This window comes from Dipodomys spectabilis, unplaced genomic scaffold, assembly GCF_019054845.1.
Source record: "Dipodomys spectabilis isolate Male_0828 unplaced genomic scaffold, ASM1905484v1 ptg000266l, whole genome shotgun sequence".
Taxonomy (NCBI): domain Eukaryota; kingdom Metazoa; phylum Chordata; class Mammalia; order Rodentia; family Heteromyidae; genus Dipodomys; species Dipodomys spectabilis.
Window position 1 is genome coordinate 1,889,737 of NW_024870943.1, and position 12,534 is coordinate 1,902,270.

Below are 12,534 nucleotides of genomic sequence, written 5' to 3' on the forward strand. Positions count from 1 at the left end.
ATCCACTTAACAGGCAAGTTAAGGGGGTTCATAGTAACAAACATTGTACTGCTCCAAAATGTGTCAGATTAGTTATACAGTTATTAAGAATACAATTATTTTTGTAAGAGGCATGAAATACCTCCCCATTCTTAACAACCACACCCCGCCCCTCGGCGCCATGATTCCACCCCTTTACCCCTAACACTCAAGACCCGCCCCTTCCACCAGGTCACTCTGGCTTGGCCATGGCTCCGCCCCTTCCCCGCCCACTCACCCTGTCCCACCCAGTGAGGTTGGTCCCTCGCCCCGCCCCTGCTGACCACGCCCACCTGTCCACTTCCTCTCCGTCGTTTGCCCCACCCACGCCCGCCTTTCTCCCTGGCTGCGTGCGCAGCTCCCCTCAGACCAGGAAGTTCAGGCTGCGGAGAGAAGCTGACTGTCCCGACCACGAGTTTCCTTAAGTGCAGAGTAAGTGCGTTCCGGGTGTGCGCGGCCCGCGTGGCCCTCCTGCCCAGCGGTCTGAGTCGGCGGCCGGTCCTCCCTGACCTCCGCCGGCCCTGGCGCGGCGGCGGAACCCTGGCGGCCCCGCGGCGGCGGGCGCGACCCCGCTCCGACTCCGACCGGACGCTGGCTCCGGGCCCGGTCCCCCTTCCGGGACCCCGTAAGGAGCTGAGGGTTTCCGGGCGCAGACCCCCTGCGCACCCCGAGGCTCGGGTCCGAGGTCCCCGGCAGGAGAACTTCCTCCGGAGCCCGCGGTGCGCGGCCGGGCCCTCGGTGCCGGCCCCGAAGCGGCCCCGTGTCGCGGGCGGGCACGGTGGCCGGGACTCCCGGGCACCGCGGCAGTGAGGGCGGCGCCGAGTGCGGAGCTGGAAACCTGGGTCGGCGGAGCCCCGGGGTCTTGTAGGGGCTTTTGGGAGGTCGCGCAGCGGGGACCGGCCAGGGCCCCCGACCCTACCTACCTCACCTCACCCCTACATCCTCACCCACCTCACCCCTACCCACCTCACCTCACCCTCTACCCTGCCCTGTGTTGCATTGCTACTCCTCATTCTATCCCTCGCTGATGGAGGGGAACCTGGGGCCTGCCTCCTTACACTTGATCTGTAAGTGGGGCTGTACAAAGGTGAGGGCAAAGGATCATCAGGAGAAAGACTGAGGAAAACAGGAAGTGAAGAGAGCCACAGCAGAGGGCAAAGTAGTAATGAGGTGCAGGCTTTGCAAAGATTCAATTGTAGTGCCCAAGTCGCAGGACCCCCACCAAGAAGACCAAGGGAGAGTCAGACATTCGGAAATGCAAAAGCAAGGTTTTATTTAGATGGGCTGCAGCTCCGGCCTCCACAGAGGAGCCTAGGAGGAGAGCCTGAGCTAAAGATTTGCAGGGCTTATAAACAAACAACCAGGTTTTTGGATTACTACCACGTGTTGCTCTGCTAGCTGAGATAAACAAGCAGCAAATGGTCACTGCCTCAAAAATGGAGTTACTTTAACCCTTCAATCCCCCCTTGACTTATGGTCCTGAGACACAATCTTGTGGCTCCGCCCAAAACCGAACTCCAACAGCTCTTGATCTTGACTAGTCCCTCTGACCTTAGCCATGATGTTGTCTTTTGCTATTCCTGAATGGTCAATGTAAAAACAACTCTTCTCCTAGGGCAGCACAAAGTTCCCCTTGTTGTACTGAGCGGCTCCCAAGAGTTCTGCAAATGAATTGCAATAATACCAATATTAATCAGTCCATTTTTCTTTTCTTGAGGTGTATGAGGAGTGGTTGGGTAGGATGCTTGGAGACTTCCCATGTTTCCCCACAGTCGTCCAGGGCATAGGGGTCAGCCGGTCTGGCATGGGAGCTGTGGATCCAAGCAGCAATGCCGTCCACCTTAAGGGCAGTAGGTGTAGCCAGTAGCACCATGTAAGGTCCCTTCCACCGTGGTTCCAGAGATCTCAAGTTGTGCCTTCGAACAAACACCCAGTCCCCTGGTTTAAACAAATGGGGGGTAGGAATAAAAGCAGAATCATAATGCTCTAAGCTGGGGCCACATGCTCTTATGCACCAGCTGTAAATAGTCAAGCTTACACAGAAATTCAGTATCCAAGTCAGCAAACAATTCAGTCTGGAGGCTAGGGATAATTGGGGGGCGGGGGGGGGGGGGTGTTGTCTATACATTATTTCAAAAGGAGTAAAGCCAAGCTGATAGGATGAATTTCTTACTCTAAATAGGGCAAAAGTAAGGAGCGATACCCAGTCTGTGCCAGTCTCCAAAGCCAATTTAGTTAAGATCTCTTCTAGAGTCCGATTAATTCTTTCTACTTCCCCTGAACTCTGGGGTCTATAAGCACAGTGCAATTTCCAATCTGTCCCCAGTGCTGCGGCTATTCCCTGACTTACTTTTGAGACGAAAGCTGGTCCATTGTCTGACCCAATGGTGGATGGGAAGCATACCTGGGTAGGATTTCTTCCAGGATCTTCTTAGCCATGACATTTGTGGTCTCATGCTTTGTTGGGTAGGCTTCAACCCATCCTGAAAAGGTGTCTACAAAAACTAGCAAATATTTATGTCCAAATTTTCCAGTTTTAGTTTCTGTGAAGTCTACTTCCCAATACATACTTGGCCTATCTCCACGAAGGCGAGCTCCTTTTGTAACCGGTTGATTGAGGGCATTGGTGAGCTGACAGGCTTTACAATTTTTAACAATGTCCTCAATGAGCTGATTTCCTTGCCTAATTTTTACTTCTGAGTGTCGGAGCAAGTCCTGCATTCTTCGGGTTCCCATGTGAGAGGCCCAATGGATTCTCTTAAGAATCCCCTTGCCCAATCTTTTTTTTTTTTTTTTTTGTCGGTCGTGGGGCTTGAACTCTGGGCCTGGGCGCTGTCCCTCAGCTCTTCAGCTCAAGGCGAGCGCTCTACCACTTGAGCTACAGCGCCACTTCTGGTTTTCTGGTGGTTTATTGGAGATAGGAATCTCACAGTCTCTCCTGCCCGGGCTGGCTTTGAACCGCGATCCTCAGATCTCAGCCTCCCGAGTAGCTAGGATTACAGGCGTGAGCCACCAGTGCCCGGCCCCTTGCCCAATCTTTGTGGCAAGATAAGTTTCCCCTCACCAGTTTTCCACCAGTCTTTATTTTCTTCTGGAGGTTTATAGGCCATGGGAATTTTCTTTATCCACTCCAAGTACTGAGGCACAGGAGGCAAAGCTCGTGGCCCTGGGTCTACCAGTAATTCTGCTCTGGGCTGGAGGGCCGCCTCTAGCTGCCTGATCGGCCAAGTTATTTCCTTTGGTTATAGAATCAGTTCCCTTTTGATGGCCATGGCAGTGAATAATGGCAATATTAGCTGGTTCCCATAAGGCCTGGATGAAGCTTAAAATTTCTTGTTTGTTTTTAATAGCCATTCCTTCAGCTGTTAGCAGCCCCCTCTCTCGGTAAATGGCTCCAAGGACATGCACCGTGGCCAAAGCATACCGACTGTCTGTGTAAATGTTTAGTCTCTTCCCTTTTCCCATCTGTAGGGCTTTTGTTAGTGCCACTAGTTCTGCTCTTTGTGCAGACTTTCCCTGGGGAAGTGCTTCTGCCCATACTATCTCAGTGTCTCTGGTGACTGCTGCACCCGCGTACCTTTTTCCATCTCGAATGAAACTGCTGACATCTGTGAACCAGGTATGCTCAGCATGCGATAGTGGCGAGTCCAACAAGTCTGGCGTGAGACTATATACTTGGGCCAGGATCTGCTCACAGTCATGCAGGGGCGCTTCCAGATCTGGATCCGGCAGCAGAGTAACTGGGTTTAATGCTATAGGTACGCAAAAGCTGATCTGCGCAGGGTTAAATAACAAGGTCTGGTAATGGACCATGCGGGCATTGCTTATCAACTGGTCGGGCGGTTGTTTTAGCACCTCCTCTAGAGAGCGTGTGGAGCCTTGGCCTGGTCTCTCTTTTCACATTCAATTTCACGTTCTCTGTCCTTCCTTTCCTGTCTTTGCTCCTCTGTCTCTCTTACTGTAAACTTTTTCCGCCGCGGCTACTAGATCCCTAATAGACTTCACCAAATTTGTCTAGAGCCTGCAACTTTCGCTTTATGTCTGGTGCAGCTTGATTTATATAGGCAAACGTAATCATCTGAGCTGACTCCTGGGTCTCAAGATCATACGGAGTATATTGACTATAAGCTTCCATGAGCCGCTCAAGATACGCTGCGGGACTTTCACTCCTCCCTGTCTAACATCATAAACTTTGGCCATATTAGTAGGTCGGTGAGCCAGCGCCTTGAGACCTGCTAGCAGAGCCTGGCGATAGACAAGGAGTCACTCCCTACCTTCAGCCTTGTTGTAGTCCCACGTTGGCTGGGTCTCGGGAAAATAGACAACGATCTGGGCAGGATCCGTGATGGGCACCCCTCTGGGGCCAGGGACATGTTTCCGGGCTGCCTCTTGGATACAGTCTCCTCAGTGGTAAAAAGGACCTGCAAAAGTTGACTACAATCATCCCAAGTGGGCTGATGAGTAAAGAGAATAGTTTCAAGCAAACAAATTAAATCCTGGGGTTTCTCAGAAAAGGGGGCATTTTGGGTACCCCAGTTTTATAGATCACTGGTAGAAAATGGCCAATAGTGGAATTGCTGTCAACCATCAGCATCCACAGGCCCTACAGCGTGGAAGGGAAAAACAGCTGCATTAGAAGGGGGGTTGATCCCATGGCGTCGTGGAGTGACTAGCTCCTCAGAAACTTTAGGGGCAGGTGCCAAGGGTTCAGCTGCTGGTTCTGTATCTCCCTCCTCCTTGATAAGGAACCTGGGAAGGGGAGTAGGGGGGAGGAAACATTTCTTCCAAGTTATCTCCCTGAAAAATGGGGGGGGGAGTACAATTTCTTTTTCTCTTTCTTAGTTTCTTTTTGTAAGTCTAGGGGGCTAGATGAAGTGTTGCCCATGGTTCCCAGTCCTGTCAGTCGTACAGCCCAAAAAACAATAAACAGTACAAAAAAAAAAAAACCACGCAGGCCTGACAGTTAAAAAAATAGCTTACAAAGTGGAGATCTCCCGAATTGGTCCACTGACTTCTGTAACGGGGAAGCAAAAGGAGCCGACCCACAGTGGGCAAGTTGGGCCTCGGTTATGAGGCCCTCTTGGTCAGTTCCGGCCCAACACCGAACTAATTCACACCCCACAATTCTCACGGCGGGGTTCCAAGGACCCCCCCCACACACAAGAGGATCTGGGACGTTCCCCAGTTCCTCCAGGGTTGTCATGCAAGCACGTTGGCTTCGACAACCCTTTACACTATGAATCGGAGTGGCCGTCCTCACAAAGGAAAACGAAAGTAAAACAGACAGACAAAGGACAGTACAAGACAAATTAACAGAGACAATTGACAGCACTTTTTTCTTACCTTTGGAGTCTGGGGTCTCAGGGGCCTCTTGGGGTATCCCAGACAGCCCCCACTAATATGTAGTGCCCATGTCGCAGGACCTCCACCAGGAAGACCACCAAGAGTCAGACGTTCCGAAATGCAAAAGTAAGGTTTTATTTAGACAGGCTGCAGCTCTGGCCTCATCCTACACTCTGACACAGCAGAGCCTAGGAAGAGAGCCCTGAGCTAAAGATTTGCAGGGCTTATAAAGGCAAACAAACAGGTGTTACTCTGCTAGCTGAGATAAACAAGCAACAAATGGTCACTGCCTCAAAAATGGATTTACTTTAGCCCTTCACAATGACATGAGTAGAGAGGAAAGCAAATAGACAAATGCAGAATGTCCATCTCCAGAATGGACATAAGTGGCATGGTGCAGGAAACACGGCAGCACTTCTGAATGGGAGGAGAGGAGAACAGTTTGAAATTGTGCAGAGCCATTGGTCCCTGGGGAAAAGGGGTGGGTCTCTGGTTACAAGGAAAGTAGAGGGAGCAGGGCCCATGGTTGTAACCCTAACTACTCAGGAGACTGAGATGTGAGGATGGAGGGGTTTGACGTCAGCCAGAACAGGAAAGAGTGTTTTTTTGTTTTTTGATCCTGTCATGGGGCCTGAACTCTGGGCCTGGGCGCTGTCCCTCAGCTCTTCAGCTCAAGGCTAGCACTCTACTACTTGAGCCACAGTGCCACTTCTGGCTTTTTTTTTCTGCTTATGTGGTACTGAGGAATTGAACCCAGGGCCTCATGCATGCAAGGCAAGCGCTCTACCACTGAGCCAACTTCCCAGCCCGGTTTTGTTTTTGTTTTGTTTTTTGGTAAAAGACTGGGATTCAAACTGTGTACTTGGTGATTTTTCATTCAGTGACTTTGGCTCTTCAACCCTGCCTGAGACTCTTCTAATTAACCAACAGAAAGCAAGAGTGGAGCTATGCCTCAAGTGGTAGAGCACCACCCTTGAGGAAACAAGCTCAGACACAGGGCCCAGATCCTGAGTTTCATTCCCAGGACTGGCATTCCCCACAAGCCCATGAGTGGGCAGCAAAGGAACATCTTCCCCATGATGAGGTCCTCCCTGGGGTGAGGCTGGGACACAAGGAGTGCATGTTGGGTGTGAGCATTAAACAGGATATTTTCAGCACTCAGGACTGTCTTCTGGAAAGTGATATCACCTAAGGAGGAAGCCCAGGGAGGAGGAAGAGGAAAGACAAGGAGCAGGGATGGCGGTTGTGACTCAGGTAAAGCCGTGTGGCATCTCCTTCCTGTGCACGGAGCTGTCCTGGGCGCTGCCTGCTACATGTGCTCAGGTCTCCCACACCTTCCCTCATCCCTGTCCCCTCCATTGGGCATGGGCACAGGAGGGCATCACCCACCAAGTGTTGCTATGTCCTTGCTGAAACCTCTCTGCTGTTGTTCTTTTCAGCTTTGGGTTCTCTTTTTATTTCTTCCCCAGTCCTGGGTCTTGAATTCAGGACCTGGGCGCTGTCCTGAGCTCTTTTGCCCAAAGCTGCTATTCTACCACTTGAGTCCCATTCCCACTTCTGTCTTTTTTGGTAGTTCAGTTAATTGGAGATCAGAGTCTCTTAGACTTTCCTGCTCTACTTGGCTTTGAACTGTGATCCTCAGATCTCAGCCTCCTGAGTGACTAAGATTCTAGGTGTAAGCCACTGGTGCCTGGCTGGGTTTTTTTTTTTTTTTTTTTTTTTTTGTCGGTTGTGGGGCTTGAATTCAGGCCTGGGTGCTGTCCGTGCGCTCTTTAACTCAAGGTGAGCACACAGTGCTACTTCAGGTTTTCTAGTGGTTTTGGAGATCAGAGTTTCCCAGACTTCTCTGCCTGGGCTGGCTTTGAACCATGATCCTCAGATCTCAGCATCCTGAGTGACTAGGATTTTAGGTGTGAGCCACTGGTGCCTGGCTGGGTTCTTTTTAACACAGTAGATCATATTTCTTCACTTTCTCAGAAGAATGTTTGAATGTGCAATTCATGTAGGTTTTCCCATTCCATGCCCTATCAAGGACAGCATTATAAGCTTCCTTCTGTCCCTGGTGTGTTGATTGCTGGGTCATGGCAGGCATCTGATTATAATTCCATATAATTCTTTGAGTCTATGGGAGTGTGTGTGTGTGAAATGCTTTTGGATTTTCTCCTTGGGGACAGTTGACATTTGAGGATGTGGCAGTGGATTTCACCCGGGAGGAGTGGCGGTGCCTGACCCCGGCTCAGCGCGCTCTGTACAGGGACGTCATGCTGGATACCTACAGAAACCTGGTCTTTGTGGGTGAGCACCCCTCCCTTCCTTGCACAAGTCGGGAGTTTTACTCTTGACCTTGGTTTCCCCTGAATGCCTGGACAGTCCCCAGTCTCCATGACTAGATGTAAAAGCTCTGTGGACTCAGAGATGGGAACGTGCTAACGTCACCTCCAGACTTGCACACGCATCCTTTGTCCTGCTCCTGTGATGCATCTGTGTCCCACAGCTTAAGTGAGCTCATGTGCATGTCAGCTATGGCAGGCTTCTCTCTCCTACTTTGTTTCTTTTTTCCATTCCCTTTCTTCTCTTCCTTTCTCCGCTCCTCTCCTTTTCCTTTCCTTTCCCTCTATGGGACTTTGTACATCTAGACAGGACCTCTCTACAGATCCTAGGCAGGTCCTGAGCTACAGCTCAGGCACTATGGCAAACCCTCCCTTCCTCCCTTCTTTCCCCCTCCCTTCCCCCCCTCCCCCCTCCACCCACCTTCCTTCCTTCCTTCCTTCCTTCCCCTCCACCTTCTCTTTTTTTTTTTTAAGAAAAGGTCCCACTTTATAGTCCTGGGTGGCCTTCAACTTTCCCCTGAACTTCTGAGTGCTGGGATTACACACAGATGACACCACACTCAGCCCACAGAAGACTTTGAATGGATGGATTTCCTTGTCCTTCTGACTCAGTAGTTCTAGAATTGCTATCTACACATTAAAGTGTGCTCTGAAGTGTTCAGATGGAGGCAGTCTGCTGAATGTGTGAACTGTCCTTTGCATCCATGTGTGATGTCCTTTTTCCTATGATCATGGGACTGGGGACTCCAGAAAGGCCACAGCGCATTGTCTTTCTACAAACAGGAGTCTCCCCTCCCAACATGAGTGTGCTTTCGCTGTTGGAGCTCAGGAAAGAGCCCTGGATGGCACAGAACCATGTGACAACTCCAGGAGAGCTGAGTGGTTGGGAACGAGCCAAACGTGTGTGCGCAGGTAAGAGCTCAGATGTGCAGCAGAAATGGAGCTGGGGAACCTGGGCACAAGTGGAAGTTTTGTGTAGGAGAACCAAAGTGTCGCTGCTGTGAGCCTTAAAGGACTTTAGAATGTCCCTACTTGTGCCCTGTCCTGCAGAGTAATATGCCATTCTGTGTCTCCACTGCATTTAATGTGTGCTTTGAAGCGGTCCCAGGCTAGCTCTCCAGCTAATGGTGGGTATGCAGTACCCGGACATCTCCTATATTCTCTGACTTCATTTCCTTCAGATGCACACCTAGAGCTATGGCTGGACATTCCACTTCATATATTCTGTGCTTTTTCTCCAACAAAAGTTGGTTGTTTTTTGTTTTTTTTTTGTCCATCCTGGGGCTTCAACTCTGGGCCTGGGTGCTGTCCCTGAGCTCTTCGGCCAAAGGTGAGCACTCTGCTGCTTGAGCCATAGCGCCACTTCCAGTTTTCTAGTGGTTTATTGTAGATAAGAGTCTCACAGACTTTTCTGCCCTGGCTGGCTTTAAACTGTGATCCTCAGATCTCAGCCTCCTGAGTAGCTAGGATTACAGGCATGAGCCACCATCGCCCAGGTTCCCTGAGCTTCTTTTGCACAAGGCTACCACTCTACTAGTTGAGCCACAGTGCCACCTCTGGCTTTTTCACGTGTTACTGAGCAATCAAACCCAGGACTTTATGAATGCTAGGCAAGCACACTACCACTAAGCCTTATTCCCAGCTCTTGTTTTCTTTTTTTTGGGGCGGGGGGAGTCCGGTCGTGGGGCCTGAACTCTGGGCCTGAGTGCTTGTCCCTCAGCTCTTCAGCTCAAGGCTATCGCTCTACCACTTGAGTCACAGCGCCACTTCCGGCTTTTTGCTTTTTGCTTATATGGTGCTGAGGAATCGAACCCAGGGCCTCAGGCATGCAAGGCAAGCACTCTACCACTGAGCCAACTTCCCAGCCCTTGTTTTCTTTTTAAAAGGGAAAGGACTTGTTTATTTTATCCTGGGTTACTGTTTCTCTTTTTGGTAACTTGCCTAGTATCAAAATGTAATCAGCCTGTATTATGTAACATAAGTGCTAGATATCTCCTGTTCATATTACAATCTGCTGTGAGTGCCTGTAGGCAATTTAGAGCATATATTCCAGGTGTTAATTGTCTTTTGTTTCTTTTCTTTCATTGTACTGAATTCAAAACCTTTTTCCCACCTCTGCTTTGCAGTTGGGTAATGCCTGTTAATTCAGGCTGTAATGTGCTGTGGGCTGTGAATCATTACAATATATTGTGTGATAGGTGGCGTTTCTTTGTGCATAGTTAGTGTGGTGTAGATAGCATTTTTTTTCCTCTTTGGTAGTGAGATTTTCCATGGGTCCCAAGGAAGAATGTCCTGTGTTCCTCTCCGCTCAACTTGATCAGGATGCATGTTTTCCTTGTTTGAGATAAAGCTTACTTTCTCTTTCTTTGTTTTCTTTTTTTTGGGGAGAGGGGGTGGAAGGTGTTGGTCATGGGGCGTGAACTCTGGGCCTGGATTGTGTCCTTGAGCTCATTCACTCAAGGCTAGTACTCTGCCAGTTTGAGGCATAACTGCACTTCTGGCTTTCTGGTGGTTTATTGAGCTAAGGGTCTCACAGCCTTTCTTGCCCAGGCTGGCTTTGAACTGCGATCCTCAGATGTCAGGTACCTAAGTAGCTAGGATTACAGGCATGAGCCACCAGTGCCCAGCGTATCTTCTCTTAATTTGGATTCCATATGATCGACTTTCCAATGAAAGAATCCTCTTCCTTTTGTGTTCCTAAATGTTGGATTTTATGTGTCTCAGAGTTCATATGGCTCCTTAGTGTATGTCTGATATTTGCTGTGGTATTATCTCTCTTTGGGTGAAATACTTAACTGTCCGATTAATCAGATGGGAACTTTATATCTTTGCAGATACCTCTCCTAGATATGTAATTAAAGAATTACCACCCAGAGCGGGCAGCGGTAGGGGAGAAATATCCCAAAGTCATGACGACGGAGGCACTGACGAGTTTTCCTGGGAAGAAGTCCAGAAAGCTCCACGTGAGTGGGAGTGGGAGTGCAGCGGCGCTGAAGGGGTGGACTTACAGAATGTCTTCTGCTAAAGGGGTGCTTGTGGTCAACAGAGAAGAGGCAGTGGCGGAGGAGAGCAGGAGGGTGGGGGTCATCTGGGGAGGTAGCCCACGAGCCTGTGCCTGGACGGCCCCTCCAGGAGCGCCTGCGCAGGCTCCCGCCGTACCTGTGTGAAAGGCTTGGGGTGAGGACCAAGGTGGAGAAGTCTGCCCTGGCAGAGGCCCCCATGTCTCGCTCTTGGGAGAGCCCCTCCAGTGGGAACACGCACATCATCCCTGCAGGTGATAACGCTTCCATTTGTTCTTTCTTGCCCTCACAAACACCTAAAGCACGCACTTGGAGAAAGCATCACAAATGTGGGGAGTGTGGCAAAGTGTTCAGATACCCCTCGGTCCTGGAGCGGCACCGGCTGAGCCACACTAGGAAGAAGCTGCACCACTGCACCGTGTGCTGGAAAGCTTTCTCCACACATTCTCGTCTCTTGGTTCACAAGCGAAGCCATAGTGGTGTGAAGCCCTATTCTTGTTTGGAGTGCGGGAAGACGTTCTGCAAGGCCAACAGGCTCACTGTGCACCGCATGATACACAGTGGGGAGAAGCCATATGTGTGTGAAAAGTGTGGCAAGGCCTTCCGAGTGCCTGCTACTCTCGCAGCACACCAGGTTATGCACACTGGACACAAGCCCCACAGGTGCGCCACATGTGGCAAGGCGTTCAGCTACGGCTCCAGCCTCCTCCGGCACAGCAGGATGCACACTGGAGACAGGCCATTCCGGAGTGTGTGTGGCAAGGCCTTCATGCGTGGATCCCGTGAAGCACACCAGGCTGTTCACATTGGATGCAAGCCACATAAGTGTGAGGATTGTGGGAAGGTGTTTGGCTACCCTGGCGCCCTACTCCTGCACCGCAGGACGCACACCGGGGAGAAGCCGCACCGGTGCACCCAGTGCGGGAAGGCATTCGCACAGAAAAATGACCTGGCGCGCCACCAGAGGACACACACCGGGGAGAGACCGTTCGTGTGCAGTGAGTGCGGGAAAGCCTTTAAATCCCAGACAGAACGCCACAGCCACCTTGCCATCCACACAGGACATAAGCCCCACCAGTGCACAGAGTGCGGGAAGGCATTTTCCCGGAAGACGAATCTGGTGCGCCACCAACAGATCCACATCAGTGAGGGCCCGTACGAATGTGACATATGTGGCATGGTGTGCAGGAGGCGCTCCAACTTCACGTGCCATCGCAGGCTTCACGCCCAAAAGAAGCCCCGCCAGAGGGCAGCAAGGCGTGAGCCATCCATGCGTGGCCCTTAAAGACTTATTTTCCACAGATCATGTGACCGAGGTGATGCAGAATGGCGGTCCCTGCACACAATGACTGTGGCTGTCATGTAGCAAAGAGTACTGACCAGTCTTCTAAGAAGACATACCCATATGCTTTTGAGATGAAAGAAGTATATCAAAAGTAGAGAATTTGGGGCTGGGAATGTGGCGTAGTGGTAGAGGGCTCGCCTAGCATGCATGAAGTCCTGGGTTCGATTCCTCATTACCACATACACAGAAAAAAACGGAACTGGCGCTGTGGCTCTAGTGGTAGAGTGCTAAACTTCAACACAAGAAGCTCAGGGACAGTGCCTAGGCCCTGAGTTCAAGCCTAGGACTGGCAAAAAAAAAAGTCAAGAATGTAATCAGATATGGAATGAGGACTTTCCTAGCAGCCTGGCTCTTGAGTTTAAACCTCAGGACACATACGAGCAGAATAGCATTTTCTTGAGGATGGTTATACAGAACTGCTGCTGTTAAACTTTGCTGCTGCTCTGTTCATAATGTTCATAATGTCCATGCTTTAGTC

The 12,534-nt window shown here is 50.6% G+C and overlaps 1 protein-coding gene across 3 annotated transcripts; it reads left to right on the forward strand.

Moving 5' to 3' along the window:
- The first annotated feature begins 394 nt into the window (after nt 1–394).
- Nucleotides 395–12,226, forward strand: Znf649 (zinc finger protein 649). 3 transcript variants are annotated; one of them, XM_042700443.1, is made up of 6 exons: nt 395–450; nt 6,517–6,615; nt 7,536–7,656; nt 8,475–8,603; nt 10,526–10,654; nt 11,014–12,226. In XM_042700443.1, exons 2-6 carry the CDS (start codon nt 6,598–6,600, stop codon nt 11,994–11,996), a joined length of 1,380 nt encoding a protein of 459 aa, XP_042556377.1. In that variant the 5' UTR covers nt 395–450; nt 6,517–6,597; the 3' UTR covers nt 11,997–12,226. The 3 variants fall into 3 exon arrangements, with proteins under 3 accessions (XP_042556377.1, XP_042556379.1, XP_042556378.1); XM_042700444.1 differs by having other exon boundaries at nt 434–450; nt 6,524–6,615; XM_042700445.1 differs by lacking the exons at nt 6,517–6,615; nt 7,536–7,656 and having other exon boundaries at nt 423–450.
- Nucleotides 12,227–12,534: the final 308 nt, after the last annotated feature.